The 22,500-nt window shown below is 31.7% G+C and overlaps 1 protein-coding gene across 1 annotated transcript; it reads left to right on the top strand.

Moving 5' to 3' along the window:
* The first annotated feature begins 2,364 nt into the window (after positions 1-2,364).
* LOC131960754 (tetraspanin-8-like) lies at positions 2,365-18,098 on the top strand. Its single transcript, XM_059326028.1, has 10 exons — positions 2,365-2,529; positions 5,887-5,955; positions 6,047-6,163; positions 8,676-8,750; positions 8,856-8,951; positions 13,919-14,036; positions 14,856-14,870; positions 14,976-14,992; positions 15,581-15,664; positions 16,289-18,098. The coding sequence occupies exons 1-10, from the start codon at positions 2,470-2,472 to the stop codon at positions 16,430-16,432; spliced, it is 795 nt and encodes a 264-aa protein (XP_059182011.1). The 5' UTR covers positions 2,365-2,469; the 3' UTR covers positions 16,433-18,098.
* Positions 18,099-22,500: the final 4,402 nt, after the last annotated feature.

Raw genomic sequence — 22,500 nt, 5'->3', positions numbered from 1 at the left:
AATAATAAAATATAATTAATATAAGAGTATTTAACCACACAAAAAATGCACAAAAATAAAATTTAATAATAATAATAATAAAATATAATAAATATAGGAGTATTTAACCACACAAAAAAATGCACGAAAAAGAAGGCAAAAAATAATAATAAATAATAACCACACAAAAAATGCACAAAAATAAAATTAATAATAATAATAATAAAATATAATTAATATAGGAGTATTTAACCACACAAAAATGCAAAAAATACAATTAATAATAATAATAATAAAAAATATAATTAATATAAGAGTATTTAACCACACAAAAAAATGCACAAAAAAGAAGGCAAAAAATAAGTATCAATAATAATAATAATAATAATAATAATAAATTGTAATTAATATAAATAATAATAATAATAATAGGAAAAATAATAATAAAAAAATTATAATAATAATAAAATGTAATTAATAAAAGAGTATTTAACCACACAACAAAATAAATATAAATAATAATAATAATAATAATAAATTGTAATTAATATAAATAATAATAATAATAATAATAATAATAGGAAAAATAATAATAAAAAACATTTCTAATAAGTATTTAACCAAAAAAATGTAATGTAAATGTAATTAATAAAAGAGTATTTAACCACACAACAAAATAAAAGTAATAATAATAATAAAATGTCATTAATAAAAGAGTATTTAGACAGACAGACAGACAGACAGACAGGTACTTTATTAATCTCTTTGGGAGGTTCCCTCGTGGAAATTATGACTTTAGCTTCAGTAGGTTTGAATTTGCATGTTGAGGCATGACAATAATCATAATAATAATAAACGGAGCGGGGCCTTGTTGACTCGTCCCTCTAACTGAGAGCTGCACAGATCCTGAACCCTCCAAGGATTAACAGGACGTACAGGAAGTAGCTTAGAAGAGGTTAGAGGACTAGAAGTCATTTCCTGGATCTGGACTTTCACTGGAATTCTGTTTGGACACAACTCCTCCTCCTCTCCCTCCCTCCTTCCCTCCTTCCCTCCTTCCCTCCTTCCCTCCCTCCCTCCAGATCCAGATCCCGGCCTCTCTGTGAATTTAACCCTGTGGAGTCTCCAAAAGCTTGTCCAGACTTGTTGCCTCCATCAGACTAGAAAACAAAGCAGCGTGGAGCCCTACTGTACATTTACCTCTAAAGTTCTGGCTGGAAACTCCATGACAGATTTCTGGGTGATTTTTACATATTTGGGGGTAATTTTACACATATTTCTGGATAATTTTACATATTTTTGGAGTAATTTTACATATTTTCTGGGTAATTTTTCCATATTTTTGGGCCGTTTTACATATTTTCTGGGTAATTTTTCCATATTTTTGGGCCGTTTTACATATTTTCTGGGTAATTCTACATATTTTCGTTTGGATAATTTACATATAATTTTACATATTTTCTGGGAAATTTTACACATTTTTTTTTGATAATTTTACATATCTTTGGGTAATTTCACATATTTTCTGGATAATTTTCCATATTTTTGGAGTAATTTTCCATATTTTCTGGGTAATTTTTCCATATTTTTGGGCCGTTTTACATATTTTCTGGGTAATTCTACATATTTTCTTTTGGATAATTTACATATAATTTTACATATTTTCTGGGTAGCCTAATTTTACATCTTTTTTTGGATAATTTACATATATTTTTTATTATTTTTAATATTTTTGGGTCATTTAAAAAAAGTGGATAATTTTACATATTTCTGGGAAATTTTACACATTTTTTTGGGATAATTTTACATATTTTTTGGGATAATTTTACATATCTTTGGGTAATTTCACATATTTTCTGGATAATTTTACATATTTTCTGGGTAATTTTACATATTTTCTTTTGGAAAATTTACATATTTTCTGGGTAATTCTACATATTTTCTTTTGGATAATTTACATATAATTTTAATATTTTTAATATTTTTGGGTCATTAAAAAAAAAGTGGATAATTTTATACATTTCTGGGAAATTTTACATATTTTCTGGGATAATTTTACATATTTTCTGTGTAATTTTACTTCTTTTTTTTTTTTGTAGATTTTTTGTTTTGTTTTATCATAAAATAGCCAATCCTTCTCTCATTTCTAGCTAAACTCCAGCAGGGATTTTCCGTCAGTCTTCCCGGAATAATGGCCGCCTCCCTCCCTCCCTCCCTCCGTCTCTTCCAGCCCCGGATGTCTCCATATCGGACATCCCGGCCAGCGGCGCCGCTTCCCGGCAGCCTCCGCCCCGCTCCTCCCGCTCCTCCTCCCGGTCCCTCCTCCTCCTCCCGGTCCTCCTGTCACCTAAAAGCAGCCAGCCCTCCTCTCCTCTCCTCATTCTCCGCCGGAGCTCCACCACCGCCTGTAACTAGACTGTGTTACTGTGTTGTTGTTGTTGTTGTTGTTGTTGTTGTTGTTGTTGTTGTTGTCGTCGTCAGCCGGTAAACATGGCTCAGGTCAACGCCTGCATCAAGCGGCTCCTCACCATCTTCAACATCTTCTTCGCGGTGAGTTGTGATGATGACCGTTAAAAATGGCCGCCAGCGTTCGGCGGCACCAACGTTCCAAACGTGTTTAACCGCGAATTAAAAGTGCGTAGTTGATGTTCCGACCGTTGGTCTTTAAAACAACAGTCAAACTGTTCATTTATCCGTTTGTTTGCACTTTTTGAGCACTAAAATCCATCACAAGTGAGCAGGTGTACTCACCTTTAAAGTTTTTGATGAGAAAAACAACAATTATAGGTTAATTCCTATTAAACTTTCACTTTAAACTGATTAAAAGTGAAAAATAATCGATTTATAAGCATTTTTAGCACTTTAAATGAATCACAAGTGAGCAGGTGTACTCACCTTTAAAGTTTATGATGAGAAAAACAACGTTTAGAGGCTCATTCTTATTAAACTTTTACTTTAAAGTGATAAAAAGTGAAAAGTATGCTTATTTATGATCGACAAATGTCTGTTTTGGTGTGGTGTTACAGTGTGAAGTGTTTGGGAGAGAAATGTGCTCAGTCATCGTCTGTCTGTCAGAAACACTAATATTAATTCAGCATCACTTTAACTATGTATTTGTTATCATTTTTAGTAGCTAACATTGTTTATTTTGTTTTGTTTCCTGCTTCTTTATGAAATCCCATTGTTTTTTAATGTTAATTTTAGTTTGCATATTTATTAATTGATGCTTAATTGTGTTTTTAAGCCTTGTTATGCAGTAATATATGGGTTTTTATGTCTTAGTTTGGAAAAAAAGTAAAATAATTATTCAGTTAACTGTGATGTTAGGCCCTAAAAAGTATTTAACCATCAAATATCTGCTATTTCTTCTTGCATAATGGCTTAAAAGATTAAATTAATAGTTTTTTTTAATAATATCTACTTTTGTTGGAGAGTTTTGTTATAATTGGTTTGTGTTTTGTTTCCTGCTTTTAATGAATGTTTTTAAGGTTCATTTTCGTTTGAGTATTCCCACTTTTTGCAGCTTTATTGTGTTTTTAAGCAGTTAAATGTCTGAAGTCTTTCAGTTGGAGACTAAAGTAAAATGGTTATTTAATTAACTGTTACGTAAGGCCATAAAAAAGTAGCACATCTTAACATTTAAGAGGCTGAAAGCTTCAAATGTTTCGTTTTTCTTCTTGAAAATGTCTTTAAAGATGAAAGAAATTGGTTTTATGAGAACCAGATAGGGTTTTATCTGCTTTTGGTGAGTTTTGTTGCCGTGGTTTGTGTTTTGTTAGTTTCTCTGCTGGTTTCCAGTCAGTCTGAAGCCAAAACAACAATTACATTTAATAGTTTGCAGCTGTGTTGATCCGCAGACCCTGTTTTTCACAATAAAAGCAGCCTGGTGTTGATTTACAGTAAGTGAAGCTGGTCGGTGTGTCCTCAGGAGACCGGGCCGTCTGAAACTCTTTGATCCGCAGGCACATTGTTCTGCTTACCTGCTCATGAACCTTTCATAAGGGTTCACTGTTTGAACGTCTGGCTGCAAATACACAACAATTAATGGACTGAAGGCAGATTAATGAGTAATGAAGCGAATGCTTGGTTGCAGCTCTAATCTTAAGGAAACAAGCAGCAGAAACCACTGACGATGATTAAGCCTCGTGGTTTTAAAAAGGAACTTGGCACAACAATGGAGGCGTGCCAAGGCTGATCTGTTGCACATGAAGCTGAAAAAGCTCCACTTCCGTGTATGAAATGCCTCCGGGGCTGCACACGGGGCCCATAAACCAAGTCATGGAAAAATACCACCAACTGGATGGTAGATAAAATGATTTAATCTCACGACATGTTATCGGACTGAATTCATCAAATTCTTCTAGGAAAACAAGTTGTTTTGTGAAGGTTGTTGCGTTAAAAGAAATGTGTCCACTTATTCACATTCGTCCCTGGAAGAACTCTTTCCACCAAGGCAGGTGGAGCCCCAGTTCGGAGCCTAATTTGAACCAGTTCTTGGTGTTTCGACAGCCAAAGAACCGGTTCTCTGTCAGGAAATCTGGTTCCAGAGCTCTGCTGGTACCAAACCACGACCCACTTCCATCAGGGGCTGGGGGCGGGGTTATCCTGACCTAAAAGACTAACCAAACCGCTGTGGCCGCCTCTTTTTTTTTTTTAAACAAAGAGCTTAACTAACTACTAGCATAATTATAGAGGCAAAATGCTTCAGTACTTTATTAGATTAATTATAATGTTTTATAGGCTTTTACACTTGAAGTTGGCGTTAGAGTTTCTGGGAAAGTGGAGACGTACAGTGACATAATGACACTAACTGGGAAAGCAAACCGGTTCTGAGAAGGTTTCCAAGTTGAACCAACTGTGAACCAGCACCAGAACTAGAACTAGATCTAGGTTTAGGTTGGTCATAAAGCGGTATGAGGAAAAAGTATTTTTGGTCCTGGGATATCACAAGATGGATCCAGAATCTGTAATTCCGCAGGAATTTTGTCTTCAAAGCCCAACGCTCTTTCTCTGGGAAACAGACAATATTTATTGGGTTCCAGTGTAGCCAACAAATATATGGATAAAAGATATCTAGGACCAAGACTTTATTTTCAATGTGCAGGTCATTTTAGCAACTTGAGATGCGAGAATTAAAGATTAAGAATGAAATGTTTGAACAAAAAGTTGATGTCCGGTGATCACCGATGGTTCTGAAAAGGACTTTTTACTTGCATGCAACCCAAAGCCTGCAAAGAGATTCAGATTCAGGATACTTTATTAGTCCCAGAAGGGCAATTCAGTTTTACAGTCAGCTAGGGCTGCAACTAACGATTATTTTCATTATGGATTAATCTGTCGATTATTGAAACGATTAATCGATTATTGTTTGGTGAATAAAATGTATAAAAATATCAATGAGTGTTTCCAAACCACAAGATGACGTCCTCAAATCTCTTGTTTTGTCCACAAACCAAAGAGATATTCAGTTTATTGTACAAATATATATAATTATATATAACAGTAAGGGAAATAAATAATAGATTGTGACATCAACAACAACCACAACCAGGTAATTGGTCAATGCCACTTTGACTTTAAATGGAAACCAAAATGCTTCCCATCCTAAACCCTGTCCTGAGACCAGGTTTTGGCTTCAACTAAGGATTATTTTCTGAACTGATGAATCTCCCAGTGGTTTGGTTGGGTTTAGTTCGGCTAAATGTTATGTTAGATAACTTTCAGAAGCCCAGAGATGTAAAATGATCCGGTAATAAAGGTTTTATACCGCCTCATCTCCTGGTTTATAGATTTAACTTGTGATCACGAGCGTAGGCAGTTATCTGGATGGACTTTGTGAATCGTTACTGCTTTTACTGTTCTTGTTTTATTGGTGGGTTCTGATCAAACTCTTTGTTTTGGTTTCAGATTGTTGGCGGCGTCATCATCGCGCTGGCTCTGCTGTCTCAGGTCCTCACCAACGTCAATGGAGGAGATGTAAGAACAAACACTGTCTCAGCATGGAGTTCACATGAAATAAAGCCAACAGAATGAATTAACCTGTTTGTTGGTGGTTTCTGGTCGGCAGCTGGAGGGTCGGACCACCGGCCTCATCCTCCTCTACGTGGTCGGCGCCGTCACCTTGGTGATCGCCATCCTGGGAGCCTACGGCGCCCACAAGGAGAGCAAAGTCTGCCTGATTGTGGTGAGTTTAAAAATCAGCTGACACACATCTTCAGAATAAAAGAAAGAAATGACAGTAAGGCGTTTTATTACAAAGTAAAAGATAATTAAAACCATCGGTAAGATTCAACAAAAATAACTTTTTGTTTCAATTTGTTATATTTGGTGGATCTAGAGGAAGTGGAGTGGAGGAATAAAGATAAATATTTAGTGAGAATATTACTGGTGGCCTGTCAGAAATCAATAGAACGAAGAAATGTCAGATGCAGATGAATGGATTGATGTTGTGTACAGGATCTTTGTAATGGAAATAATTACTTTCAATTTAAGAACACAAAAAGATTTTTTTATTGAAAATTGGCAAAAATGGATTACATATGTCTCTACCATAAAACAATAACTTCAGGTGAGCTCAGACTGGACGATGAGAATACTTTCATTTCTTTGTACCTTTCCCTTTTTTATTTTTTTTTCTGGGTTTTTTGTATACTTTTACTTCTCCCTTGATATTTTCTGTATTTGTCTTTAGGTTTTCATGTTGACTGTTTGTTTGTTTGTCCATTTACATGTAAAATAAAAAACCAATAAAAAGTAAATGACAGAAAAAAAAGAAAACAATGCGTAAGAAATTTCCAAATTGACATCATCTGTGACGTTGAGGGGAAAACCAAAATGCACAAGTCTAGATATGAAAAAGATATATCGATATATGTAGTTGTCAGGCAGTGTAAAGGAGGTCACAGCCACTGGTGTGGTGTCTCTGGTGTCTCTCCACTTCCTGTTATTGTGAGTCTGGTTTACGTTGAGCTGCAGGTTTGTTCCCGTCAAACATTTCTTTTCCTTCCTGCCAGTTAAAGAACAGTTATTGTTATTCTGAAGGAAACGATGGATAACGCCCATCTGTTATAAAAATAAAAAGATGTAAATATAGGCTTGTAATCATAAAACATTATGAGAAACTTTCTCATCTGAAAATAATGAGAAATGTTCTTTAAGTCACTTGGTTTCATATAAATAAAGACTTGATGAGAAATGACAAACTTCCTCAAACGAAGGATTTGATATCTTAAAATAATTAGTTTAATTATTATTATAATTAACTTTCTCAGAATAATAAGAAACTTTCTCAGGATAATGATTTTAGTATCACAAAATAAAGACAACATATCTGAAAATAATGACAGATGATCTTTAAATAGCAACATAGGGACTCAGTATCACATAATAATGAGAAACTTTCAAAAATAATAAGAAACTTTCTCAAAATAATAATCTTGTATCATAAAATAATAACTGTATAACTCAAAATAATGACATAGTATCGTAAAATATTGAAATTCTCAAAATAATGAGAAACTTCCTCAAACTTTACTGACACATTTTGATGAGAAAGTAGGTCAACATTTGGAGAAAGTTTCACATTCTAGTAACTCTCTGTTCCCTTTAAAAAGCGACAAACTTCATCCAAACTTTCAAGGATTGTGTAAGAAAGGAGATTAGACACTCACTGACTCATTTCTATCCTTAGAAAGAATCATTGTGAAACTGTGCTAAAGGTCTTTCCTGTCTGTCTGTCCTCCTGTCTGTCTGTCTGTCCTCCTGTCTGTCTGTCTGTCTGTCTAACCAGTCTCACACGGGGCACCATTTACAGGGATTTTAGGGTGTCTGATAATAAGTGTATGGATATCAGAAATTAGGGCTTATTTTTCAAGAAAGCGACTGGAGACAAATCCAGCAACTTTTTCTGGTGTTATTGGAGACTTTTGGAGACTCGTTCTTACTCTTCTTAACGAGTCGCGGGGGCCAGAGGCTCTTCTTAACGAGCCGCGGGGGCAGGAGGCTCTTCTTAATGAGCCGCGGGGGCAGGAGGCTCTTCTTAATGAGCTGCGGGGGCCAGAGGCTCGTTAAGAAGAGTAAGAAGGAGTGGAAGCGGCACAGTCCTCCTGCAGCAGTCTCTCCCAGCTGCAGAGCCAGAGGGGATGTTAACCCCTTAGCGTACAGTCTGCAAGTTGCTAACAGGCTAACAGTTAGCTCTGTAACAGTACAGTGTGTATGTGCTAACAGGCTAACATTTAGCTCTGTAGCAGTACAGTGTGTATGTGCTAACAGGCTAACAGTTAGCTCTGTAGCAGTACAGTGTGTATGTGCTAACAGGCTTACAGTCAGCTCTGTAGCAGTACAGTGTGTATGTGCTAATAGGCTAACAGTTAGCTCTGTAGCAGTACAGTGTGTATGTGCTAACAGGCTAACAGTTAGCTCTGTAGCAGTACAGTGTGTATGTGCTAACAGGCTAACAGTTAGCTCTGTAGCAGTACAGTGTGTATGTGCTAACAGGCTAACAGTTAGCCATCACAACATGAATTATGAATAATCCTGATTAATAATCGTGATTACATTATTGAACAAAATAATCGTGATTATCATTTTAGCCATAAACGTGCAGCCCTATGAGAAATAATGATTAATTATGATCAAAATATATTTTTTTATATCTGCAAATGTTCTAATGTCTGTGTGTGTCTCACTCTCTGTAGTTCCTGGTGTGTATGGTTGTGGGCAGTCTGCTGATGCTCCGTGCTGGGATCACCACTGCTATCGCCCGGCCCCGGGTAACTACCCACACTTCTATATTAATGAATTCTATATGAATGTTGATAATCACTTGTTGATAGATCAGCTGAGGCTCTTTAATGATCATGTGTTTGTGTTGGCAGGTGGAGCCTCTGCTGGAGGAGAAGTTCCGTGAGCTTCTTCCTCTGGACAAAGCTTCAGCTGACGTCAGGGACATGACGGAGTCGCTGCAGAGACAGGTGAGACCTCCAAAACCACTCAATATTTAATCTACAACAATAAAACAGAAACAAGAAGCTGGAAACACATTACATTTACATTTTTGCCTCAAAAAACAACTTTAAAAAAATCTAATTTCTTGCCAATTATTCTTGCTTTAATGGATCAAATCGGCTCTAAATATTATAACTTTATTAACATTGTGCAGCTCAGCTCCTCCATCCTCCACACACACACACACACACACACACACACACACACTGGGTGAAAGCAGGAACCAGTAAACAGCTTTAATGATTAAAGGAATCCCTAAAATAATCAGACGAAGAGGAAGATACAAAGTTCAGCTGCTGTTAAAGAGCTCAGCTGACTCACAAATGGAAACTTTTAAAAAAATAAAATATTTAAAAAAATATTTTGGAACGAAATTTAGTGTGCTCAGATTGATCGAATGATTTATAGATATTTTATTTATTTTTTTGTTGTTTAAAAAAACTGAAAAAAAGTATTTATTTTTATTTTTTTATGATTATATTCTATATTTGTTGTAGATACATTTTTCACTATTTTTTTTTACATTTTGTGGACAAATTGAATAATCTAGACAATAATTGAATTAATCTAGACAGTAATTTAATTAATCTAGACTAATTGATTTAATCTAGACAATAATTTAATTAATCTAGACTAATTGATTTAATCTAGACAATAATTTAATTAATTAGACAATAATACGCAGGTAAATCTCGTTAAAAAATTGTTATTTATTTGTTTATTTTTGAGCCATTTATGTGATAGAAATGGATTATTATATAAGCTGCTGCTCTCAATGTCAAAAATCAACTCTGAATTAATTTAATTCTAATATTTGTTTGTTTAAATTTGAGTCAGAACAACAACAAATAGTCAGTTAAATGTTTCTGTTGAAGCTTTTTTTTAATAAAAACCGAAAGTCAGTGAGCTTGATTATTGTGTTTCATATGAAAGGAAACTAGTAGAAGGAGCTGCAGCTCTCTGTTCATCACACGGTTTTATTTTCCAGATCATAAACTGATTGTTGACAAGCCAGTTTACTCCCATAATCCTCCTGGCTGCCAGGTGAGGCCGGGCCGCCTGATTGGCCGGCTGGTTGCCGGGTGTGTCGTCGGGCAGGAATGCAAATAGTTTTATTTGACTCACAAACGAGCTCACGGCTCACTTCTTCATTTTCTCTTCCGCATGAATGAAACATGAAGTGAAAAACACAGAGAAGAGGAAGTTATTAACAGTCACAGTGAAGGAATGAGCTCATATTATAATTATTATCATTTAGGCTTTAGTTCCTCTTCTTTTCTTTACAAATGTGCAACAACAACGTTTTTACGTTTCTCAATTTTGGCTTTTTAACAGAGGTTTTGGTTCAGTAACTTCTCTAAAGCAGCACTTTCTTTTTGAGAACAAGACACAAAAATAACCTCGGAAACTAAAAATGTATCTGCATTTAACACTTTACAATAACCATCATTTATAAATGGTAAACAGATAGTTTATTAATGTTTAATCATCATTTATAAACCGTATATAGGCCATTTAGAATGGTAAATACATCATTTATTCATGTTTAACTAACAAAATAATTTATAAATGACAAATAAATGGTATATTAATGTAAGTTTATAGTTACTTTACCATTAACAAACAATTAAATTATAATTAATAGTTTTAGTTGCGCTTATTTTAACATTTTTATCACCATATTAAGTATGTTAATGATTTTAAAATGATTCATTTAAGAAACTGGCTTTAAACATTTAAATATTAAATATGTATAACACTTTGTAAATGGTTAATAACTGGTTTATAAACCATCTATAAACATTAATAGTTGTTATTGTAAAGTGTTAATGAGTCAAAAGGTTTCTCATGATTTTAACTCATTATTTTGAGCTTAATCTCAGTTTTTGAGGCATTTTTTTTTATATTTCTCATATTATTTTGAGTTAAATCGTCATTTTGAGATACTGATTCAATGTTTCTCAACTTTTTTTTGGTTTAATTGTGGAAAGTTTTACATAATCTAGAGATAAATCATTTTGATGGATAAGGAGGTTGTTATTTTTGAGATACCAAGTCATTATTGTGACAAAGTTTCTGCAAAAATGTTAATTATTTAATTTAAGTCACCATTTTAAGCAAGTTTATCATGATTTTAGGTCATTATTTCGAGGTTAATCTCATTTTTTGATGCATTATGTCGTTTTTTCTCAAATTATTTTGAGTTAAATCATTATTTTGAGATATTAATTCAATGTTTGTGTGTCTTTTTAGAAAGTTGTACATTATCTTTTTCATTATTCAGAGATAAGTCTTGATTTTGAGCCAGTTTCTCCTGATTTTAAGTCAATAAATGTAATGTAATGCAATGTAATCTTTCGAGGCATTTTGTCAATGTTTAATTATTTCCAGATAATATATTATTCTGAGATCCTTATTCAGTGTTTCTCTACTTGGTTTTAGTCAAATTGTGGAAAGTTTGACATTATTTTGAGATAAATCATTTGGATGGATAAGAAAGTGGTTATTTCAGGACATTAAGTCCATATTTCTCAAGAGTTTCTTGTTATTCTGAGTCATTATTCAGAGAAAGTTCCTCTTTATTTTTAGTCATGAACTGAAGAAGCTTTACCATCATATTCATATTCACACTTCAGTCTTTAGTTCATCATTTCTCCCTAAAAACTGCAAGAACAAAGTTTTAAAGTGTCACATTTTCAGCTTTTTTTTAGTGCAGTTAAACCAAAAAAACCCTCTAAAATCAAAGTGTTCTGTCTCTTCTGACAGGAGTTTATTATCAATAGTCACAGCTGTAGTTTAAGGAGTTTATTATCAATCATCACAGCTGTAGTTTAATGACATCTGGAGCCTTTTTCTTCTTCTGCGTTCCCGTTTAGTTTGCAGCTTGTGCGTGTTGAAAGTGAAACAGTGTGATAAAGGCTGATAGAGGATTCAACAGAGCTGCTTTGTTTCACGCCGACGTGGAACCACAATATGGAAATATGTGCAGGCAGCAGAACAAAACCAGACCTCAGATCTGATCTGGTCTGTTCTGGTCTGAGGTGAAGATGGAAACTCCCTCAGACTCAAACCTCCGTCCTACTTTCACTAGAACGAGAACCAAAGAACTTCCTGTCGTCACCAAACACACTAATACTGCTCTATAGAGCAGTAGTTCTCAACCTTTTTGAGTCGCTACCCCCGCTCACTGAACACAATCTCACACACACAGTTCAGATCAGCCAAAAAAAATGACCACAAAATGACCAAAAAAAGGAAACAAAATGAACAAAAAAGACTCAAATTGACCACAAAATGACCCCAAAAGAAACAAAATGACCCTATAAAGAAAGAAAATTACCAAAAAAAAACACAAAATGACTAAAAAAAGACACAAAATAACCAAAAAAAGCACAAATTGACCACAAAATGATCAAAAAAGACACAAAATGACCAAAAAAAGGAAACAAAATGAACAAAAAAGACACAAATTGACCACAAAATGACCAAAAAAGACACTAAATGACCAAAAAAGACACAAAATGACCCCAAAAGACACAAAATGACCCAAAAAAGAAAGAAAATTACAAAAAAAAAACACAAAATGACTAAAAAAAGACACAAAATAACCAAAAAAAGCACAAAATGATCAAAAAAGACACAAAATGACCAAAAAAAGGAAACAAAATGAACAAAAAAAGACACAAAATGACAAAAAAAAAGACATTAAGTGACCAAAAAGACTAAAACACATGAACACTTTAACACAGTGGAGACAGAGCTGACTTCCTAAATGATTTGGCGACCCCCAAAAATCATCTCGCGACCCCAATTGGGGTCCCGACCCCAAGGTTGAGAATAGCTGGTATAGATCACTCCTCCATCGCTTTTATTGTGCTAATCGTTCTTAATATGCACAGGGAATCATGCATGTGAAAGACAAATCTTAATATTATTTTAACAGTAAAAACATTTTTTAAATACATTTTTTTTTGCACACAAATCAGTCATTTTTAGTCTATATATTAAGGGTTTTTTGTATTAAAAATAAATATTACATAACTAATTTGAGTATACGAACCAACGCAAGATAATTAAATAAATTAATGAAATAGTTCCTTTAGTTCCTCATTTTTATTTAATAATGTGCAACAACAACGTTTTTAAGTTTATCTTTTTTTTGCTCCAAAATATTGTTATTTTGCATTCTGTAACCATCTGACCTCTATTTATTTATTTATTAAATATTTTTTGCACACAAATCAGTCATTTTTTTCGTCTATATGTTAAGTCTATATATTAAGGGTTTTTTGTATGAAATAGTTCCTTTAGTTCCTCATTTTTATTTAATAATGTGCAAGAACAAAGTTTTAAGTTTCTCAAATTTTTTCCTCAAAAATATTGTTATTTTGTTTTCTGACCTCCATTTATTTATTTATTTTTTAATCATTTTTTGTCTATATATTAAGGGTTTTTTTGTATTAAAAATAAATATTACATAACTAATTTGAGTATACGAACTGATGCAAGACAATTAAATAAGTTTAGGTCTTTAGTTCCTCATTTTTATTTAATAATGTGCAAGAACAAAGTTTTTAAGTTTATCAATTTTTTCCTGTAGCCATCTGACCTCCATTTATTTATTTATTTTTTTTTTTATTTATATTTTTTGCACACAAATCAGCCATTTTAGTCTATATATTGAGGTTGTTGTTTTTTTTATTAAAAGTAAATATTACATAACTAATTTGAGTATACGAACCGATGCAAGACAATTAAATAAATTAATAAAATTAAATTTAAAAAATGTAATAGATAGGAATAAAAATGAGTAAAAGCATTTTGAGTATATAAATGATAGAGTAATAATAACAGATGAAATGAGTATTAATATATGAATTGTCCTGTCATGGTCACTAACCTGCTGCTTCTCTTCTTCTTCTGTGGTGTCCAGCTGCAGTGCTGTGGTCTGTTCAGCTACCAGGACTGGGAGGACCAGATCCCCGACTCCTGTCTGTGTGACGAAGAGGAGGAGGAGGAAGGACTCTGCACCTCCATCGGATACAGGGTCAGTCCACGCCCTCTACAGTACTACTACTATAATAATACTATAATAATACTACTGTAATAATACTACTACTATAATATACTCTGATAATACTATAATACTGTAATAATACTATAATAATACTCTGATAATACTATAATAATACTCTGATAATACTCTGGTAATACTGTAATAATACTAATACTATAATAATACTGTAATTATACTATAATAATACTATAATAATACTCTAATACTCTGATAATACTGCAATAATACTCTGATAATACTATAATAATACTGTAGTCATACTGTAGTAATACTATAGTAATACTCTGATAATACTGTCTAGAATACTCTGATAATACTCTAGTAATACTATAATAATACTCTAGTAATACTCTAATATACTGTAGTAATACTATAATAATACTCTAGTAATACTCTAGTAATACTCTAATAATACTCTAGTAATACTATAATAATACTATAATAATACTCTGATAATACTCTGATAATACTGTAATAATACTATAATAATACTCTAGTAATACTCTAATATACTATAATAATACTCTGATAATACTATAATAATACTCTAGTAATACTCTAGTAATACTCTAATAATACTCTAGTAATACTATAATAATACTATAATAATACTCTGATAATACTCTAGTAATACTATAATAATACTATAATAATACTCTGATAATACTCTGATAATACTGTAATAATACTATAATAATACTCTAGTAATACTCTGATAATACTCTGATAATACTGTAATAATACTATAATAATACTCTAGTAATACTCTAATAATACTCTGATAATACTCTAGTTATCTTTCCTTCAGGTTGACTCTCAGGTTTTCTCTTGGTCGTCTTGAATAAAGTAAAGTTAGTGACTTCCTGTTTTCTTCTTCTTGTGTTTTGTAGCAGCTGCTGCTGCAGCAGAGGAGGGTCTGTCTACAGCAAGGTGAGGAGCACACACACACACACACACACACACACACACACACACACACACACACACACACACACTAAACACACACACACACACACACACACACACACACACACACACACACACTAAACTCACACACACACACACTAAACACACACACACACACACACTCACTACACACACACACACACACAAACACTAAACACACACACCCAACCAACCAACCAACCACCCTGACCCTGCCTCTCTCTCTCTCTCTCTCTCTCTCTCTCTCTCTCTGTCTCTCTCTCTTCTCTCTCTCTCTCTCTCTCTCTCTGTGTCTCTCTCTCTCTCTCTCTCTCCTCTCTCTCTCTCTCTGTGTCTCTCTCTCTCTGTGTCTCTCTCTCTCTCTCTCTCTCTCTCTCTCTCTCTCTCTGTGTCTCTCTCTCTCTGTGTCTCTCTCTCTCTCTGTGTCTCTCTCTCTCTGTGTCTCTCTCTCTCTCTGTGTCTCTCTCTCTCTGTGTCTCTCTCTCTCTCTCTCTCTCTCTCTCTCTCTCTCTCTCTCTGTCTCTCTCTCTCTCTCTCTCTCTCTCTCTCTCTCTCTCTCTGGTCTGGTTCCAGCCGTGTTTCTCCATCCTGATGCGTTACGTCCTGATGATCTTTGACGTGATGATCGGAGTCGTCTTCACGCTGGCGGCTCTCGCGGTGAGAAATAATCAACTCTTTGATCTTTATTTGATGAATAATCAGAGAGAACAAACCACCAGATCACCTGGAATAACTCTGATTGAAGATCAAGGAGCTGCTGGTTGATTTGATTTAAATATTTATATATATATTTATATTTCCAGTAGTTCACATCAAACAGCCCCAACCAAGTATTAAGTCAGATTTTGAGATAAAAGTCATAGTTATGAGATTAAAGTTGAAATTTTGAGATTAAAAAAGGCAAAATGATGAGATATAATAACTAACCCGTGTCTCTGTCCCTGCAGCTGATTGGTCTAGCTCTGTGTGTCTATATATATATATAATATAAATATAAATATAATATAATATAAATATAAATATAATATAAATATAATAACTAACCCGTGTGTCTCTGTCCCTGCAGCTGATTGGTCTAGCTCTGTGTGTCTATATATATATATATAATATAATATAAATATAATATAATATAATATAATAACTAACCCGTGTCTGTGTCCCTGCAGCTGATTGGTCTAGCTCTGTGTGTCTATATATATATATAATATAAATATAAATATAATATAATATAAACATAATATAATATAATATAATAACTAACCCGTGTCTGTGTCCCTGCAGCTGATTGGTCTAGCTCTCTCCTCGGTTGCCGTCCACCAGCTGCGTTACCGTGACAACAGACCGTCTGTGCTGCTGTCCGTCCCCGCCGTCTTCACCATGCCGCCGCCAAAATACCAGGAGCTGCACAACCCGCCCGCCTACTAGGAGCCCCGCCTCCTCACCAAGCCCCGCCTCCTCCTCCTCCTCAAGCCCCGCCTCCTCCTGCTCCTCCTCCTCCTGCTGCTCCTCCTCCTCCAGGAGGAGCTCTCCTCCACTGGGTTCCTGTTGTTGTTGTTTTTCTAACAGATTTTCTTTCAGTGATCTTTTCGTCCGTCAGCTGAGAGAACGAAGTCACAATCTGCTGATCAATAACCAGAGAGGAAACTCTTTGATTTTACTGCTTTTCTGATCATCACAAGATTATTATAATAATAATAATAAGCAAAAAAAAGATCTTTTTTTGCTTCTGATTTATTTTAAACATATTTGAAGTGTTTAATCTTTGAATCCTTAAAGACTTTTTTATTCTAAGGATTTTTGTCTTAAATCATCTGGATGAACTCAAGATGTAAAAACTCATTCAAATCATCTCCAGAATAATAAAACATGGAAACTATCTCTAAATTCTGACTTTTTTCTAAGAACTTTGACTCCATAAATGCATAAATATTAAAATGAAAACAATTCAAGAGTTTAATCTGTAATTATGACTTTCTTTCCTCTAAAACTCCTGTGAATTAATTTTAGTGAAGAACATTATAATGCATCTCTCAGTTATTAGAAATGAGTTCTAACTAAGAAAACAAAGAACATTTTGAGGAGTTTAATCTCTAAATTGTGACTTTTTTAAAAGGTTTTAAATAAAAGCCGTCGAGATCATGTTGAAAGTCAGAATTTGTAGAAGTAAATCTATTTTAAAATTTCTAAAAATCCTCAAGTTTAGCTCAAGTTTGCTTCAATTCTTTTGTGAAAAAAGATTTGATCAAGTAAAACATGTTATTAGAGAAAAAAAAACACTTTTAAGAGTTAAAATCTCTAAATTGAGACTTTTTTAAAGGATTTTGGCTCCATAAATGATAATAAATAAATCCTCCAGATCAGTTAAAAAGTGTGAAAACAAACTTCTCTCCACTATTAAAAATACATTTTGGGGAGTTTATTATAATAATAATAATAATTAAGGATCAAATGAAGCAGATGAATGTTTCCATGTTGAAAGTCAGAATTTGTAGAATTAAATCTAAGTTTAGCTCACGTTTGCATCAATTCTTTTGTGAAAAAAGATTTGATCAAAAGAGTTTAAAGAGTTAAATCTCTAATTTCAGACTTTTCTTAGCAGAAATATTTTTTGGTGAGATTAATTTCTCGTTTCTGTGCAAAAATTAAAAAAAATCATCTCAAATTTCATGCAGTTTGGAAGCTCAACAAGATGATTTAGAGGCAAAACTTCATAGAAAAAAAAAATCTGAATTTAAAGGATTTTGTTTTCTTTTTTTGAGAATTGGACTTAAATCAGACAAAAATGCTTTTTTTGTGATTATAGAAAAACAGAAAAATGTTTACAATCTTCCTCTCTGGTTGATTTTTTCATTTAAAACAAACTTTTTTAGTTTTTTGGCTCCTTTGCACTAATAATAATAATAATAATCAGCTCACAAGATGCAAAAAAAACCACCATAAAACCTTCTGATGCAGAAAATAAAAACCTTTAAGTGCCACAAAGCGTTTCGGCTGATTTTAACTTTAATTTGTTAATTTATTTTCTCCCTGAACGACTGATCGCTCCTCACTTCTTTATTTTTTTACATATTAAATATTATATATAAATGTCTGTCGTGTGTTTGTGGGTCTTTTCTCTTCCTGTCAACATTAATCACTCCTCTGCATGGAAACCGTCAGAATCTATGAGAAGTTTGGGCTTTTATTCTGAAAACCGAGCGCTGTGTTTGTGAAGTCAGAACGACTTCGACTTATTTTTTTATGACAAAGTGAAACAGAAAGAGTTTAACGTGTTCAGGACGAAGATTTTAAAGGGAAAAACTGATTTATTTTCTGCTTTTCTTTGTTTGTTTGTTTGTTTTTGTTGTTGTTGAACTTAAACTGAAAACTGTAAACTGATCCTGATACTTCCACAAATAAAATAAAGGTGAAATAAACAAACAAAGTCTGTGTCTATCTGGAGGAAATACACACCGTGATACTGAAGTAAATAATTACTGAAATACATAAATAAATATTGTATTAAATAGTGGAGTAAATAAATAAATACTGTGATAATGGAGTAAATATTAAAGTCAATACATTCTGGAAGAACTGCTGGAGGAAATGCTGAAATAAATAAATAAATACTGGAATAAATAAATGAAATACTGGAATAAATAAATGAAATACTGGAATAAATAAATACTGTATTAAATACTGAAATAAATGGATACCGTAGTAAATAAATACTGGAATAAATAAAAATCTATTAAATAGTTAAGTAAGTAAATAATGTATTAAATAGTGGAGTAAATAAATGCTGAAATAAATAAATACTGGAATAAATAAATAAATACTGTATTAAATACTGGAATAAATAAATTGTGTATTAAATACTTGTGCATAAATGGTGAAGTAAATAACTACTGAAATAAACATATCTATTAAATAGTTAAGTAAATAAATGCTGAAATAAATAAATACGAAAGTAAATAAATAGAGATAAAGAATTACTGTATTAAATAGTAAAATTAATAAATTCTGGAGAAAATAATGAAATACTGTATTAAACACTGAAGTATATAAATACTGATATAAATAAATATTGTATTAAATAGTGAAATAAATAAATACTAAATTACATAAAATACTGGAGTAAATAAATACGATATTAAATAAATACTGAATTAAATACTGAAATAAATAAATATTGGCGTAAATAAAATAAAAAATATTGCATTAAATAAATACTGAAGTAAATATTGTATAAAACAAATACTGGAATAAACAAATACTGCATTAAATCATGTATTAAATACTGAAATAAATAAATACCAAAATAAATAAAACACTTGAATAAATAAATACGGTATTAAACTAATACCGATTAAATAGTGAAATAAATAAATACTGGAGTAAATAACATATTGGAGTAAACAAGTACATAAACACTAATAAATAATTGAATAAATACTGTAATAAATACTGGTAAAGTGAAGTAAATGCTGTAACACAGACAGTAAATAAAAGGTAAATAAAGGCAAATAAGCGTCTCCTGTTGTTTGAGTGTATAAACATATCTAGTAAAATTAATAAATTCTGGAGAAAATAATTAAATACTGTATTAAACACTGAAGTGTATAAATACTGTAATAAATAAATACTGAAATAAATATTGTATTAAATAAATACTGGAGTAAATACTGTATTAAATTATGTATTAAATACTGAAATAAATAAACATCAAAATAAATAATATACTGGACTAAATAAATACAGTATTAAACTAATACCGTATTAAATAGTGAAATAAATAAATACTGGAGTAAATAACATACTGGAGTAAACAAGTACATAAACACTGTAATAAATACTGTAATAAATACTGGTAAAGAGAAGTAAATGCTGTAATCCAGACAGTATAATATATAATATATAATAAGCGTCTCCTGTTGTTTGAGTGTCTCAGTGAAGCTGCAGCTCCTCCTGCTGGACAAACACTGCAACTACACAACTACACACTCTAAACGTCTCATCAGTGGAGAAACTACAGAAATATTGTTTTGTTTGTTAGCTGCAGCCTCAGGATGACTTCTACTCTGAACAATAATAATATAATATTAATAATATAATAATAATATAATAGTAATATAATATTAATAATAATATATTAATATATAATAATATAATAATAATAATATAATAATAATAATATAATAATAATAATAATAATAATAATAATAATAATGATGTTTAAGTGTTGTGAGGTGAAATAATGAGACGGTGTGGAGGTCGCTGCGTTGTGGAAATCGTTATAATTGTTCTATTATCTTTACAAAAACACTTTTGAGCAGTTTAAAAAATTACATTTCCAAAAAGTGTGCTGATTTTTTTCCTTTTCAACCACATGTTGTTGTTGTTGTTGTTGTTTTTTATCCGTTATAGATTCAGAACGAGACAGAATGAGTGACAGGAGGCGGGTCTTCTTCTTCTTCTTCTTCTTCTTCATGTGCAGCGATTCATCCATTAATGATTCATTCATTAATGATTCATTCATTAATGATTCATTCATGAATGATTCATTCATTAATGATTCATTAATGAATGAATCATTAATGATTCATTCATTAATGATTCATTCATTAATAATTCCCCCAAAAGGCAGAAAGAGAGAAAACGTCCCGTCGAGTTTCAGAAGCAGATTATGAATTAATTATTAACAGATTAATGAATTAATTACAGATTAAAGAGCAACAACATTCTGGATATAACTTATTAAATAATCCGCTGCTCAGGTTCTTTATTCACCCATTCTTTTAAAGAGAAACAGAAAAAAACTCTTACACAAATCAAACATGCACCGAGTATTACTGTGTGTGTGTGTGTGTGTGTGTGTGTGTGTGTGTGTGGAGGAGGAGCTGAGCTGCACAATGTTAATAAAGTTATTACATTATATTTTGAGCTGATTTGATCCATTACAACAAGAATAATTGACAAGAATTTTAATTTTTAAGTTGCTTTTTGAGGCAAAAATGTAAATGTAATGTGTTTCCAGCTTCTTATTTATGTTTTATTGTTGTAAATTACATTTTTGGGGGGTTTTCAAGGAGAAAACAACCAATTTTAAGGATCAAATTTGATACCTGGATATTGTGGTTTGAGAGTTGATTTTGACTCATATTTAATACTGTAATTTAATTTATTTTATTTTTGCAACACTTTGGAAAGTTTGTTAAAATAAAATAAAAATTAGAATAATAAAAATAATAAATTAACAACAAATTTCAATGAGTGGTTTTATTATTTAATTAGTGAAAATATTTTAACAATTTTCAATGTTTTTTTTTAATTAATAATTTAAGTATAAATCCATTTGATAGCCAAAACTAAAATTATTAATTAAATGGTATTATAAATCATTAATAATATGTATTATTGTTCTTATTATAACATTAATAATAAACAAGATAATTAAATATATTAATACATTTTTCTGATTTATTTTTATTGAGATGTTTAAATTTGTTGTTGATTTATTTCTTTTAATTTACAAATTTTATTTTTATTTTTTTATTTTTTTTAAATCAGTCAACTGATTAAATTCAGATTTTTAATAAATAAAACAAAAAGAGAAAACTGTTTAATACAGACACATGAATATTCATATTGTATTATTTTACTCTATTATTATTATTATTCATATATTTTATTATTATCTATTATTATAAATCATCCCTTTTTTATCCATTTTAGCAAACTGAGATGTTAAAGATTAGCTGGTCATTTATTTTAATTTTTTTTATGTATAAATGTGATTTTAAGTGCAGATTAATTAACAAACAATCAGCTGTTTGTGTGTTTTTATTTGTATTGTTGTTTTGTGACTTTCTGTTTATTTATTCAATTAATATTCACATTTTAACAATTATTAACACTTCTAACAGACTGGAAACATTTTGTTTAATTTTCAGGTTTTATAATAATATTTAATTAAATGTGCAGCTCGGACAGATTTAATAGAAACTCAAACTAAAGGGCGAGTTCACACTTTATTGATTTTTTTATTAATTAAATTCTTTAAATGTTTCTGGACCTTCTGTGACAGATTAGTTTTGTTTTTGGTGAATTATGTGCCATGATTTGGGACGTTGTAGGTAAAAATATGAATAAATAATTAAATAAATCATAAAGCTGAAGAGGAGAGAATTCAGAGATAAACAAGACAAAAAATAATTATATTAAAGAGGTAAATTTACAGGAAATTAAAGGAAAAATCTCTGAGATTAAATAGTTTAATTTGGAGCTTTAATCTGGGAAAATCAGTTTTTTTTCTTGCACATTATAATAATATATATATAAAATAATAATATAGTAAATAAAGACATATAAAGACACTAAAATCTCAAATATCCTTGTTTTTGCCGTGGGAATCTCTGACTTCCTGAGTTTTTTTCACTAGAAATTTAAAACATTATTATCTCAGAAATATTCCAATTTTACCACTCAAATTATTATTTTTTTCTTAAAAATGT

This window comes from Centropristis striata, chromosome 22, assembly GCF_030273125.1.
Source record: "Centropristis striata isolate RG_2023a ecotype Rhode Island chromosome 22, C.striata_1.0, whole genome shotgun sequence".
NCBI lineage: Eukaryota > Metazoa > Chordata > Actinopteri > Perciformes > Serranidae > Centropristis > Centropristis striata.
This window is presented reverse-complemented; position numbering and strand designations above follow the sequence as displayed.

Excerpts from the sequence above, each read along its gene's own strand:
- LOC131960754 (XM_059326028.1), top strand. The coding sequence starts at position 2,470 with ATGGCTCAGGTCAACGCCTGCATCAAGCGGCTCCTCACCATCTTCAAC. Across the intron at positions 8,751-8,855 it reads CTGCTATCGCCCGGCCCCGG|GTGGAGCCTCTGCTGGAGGA; the intron begins GTAACTACCCAC and ends TTGTGTTGGCAG. Across the intron at positions 8,952-13,918 it reads CGGAGTCGCTGCAGAGACAG|CTGCAGTGCTGTGGTCTGTT; the intron begins GTGAGACCTCCA and ends TGTGGTGTCCAG.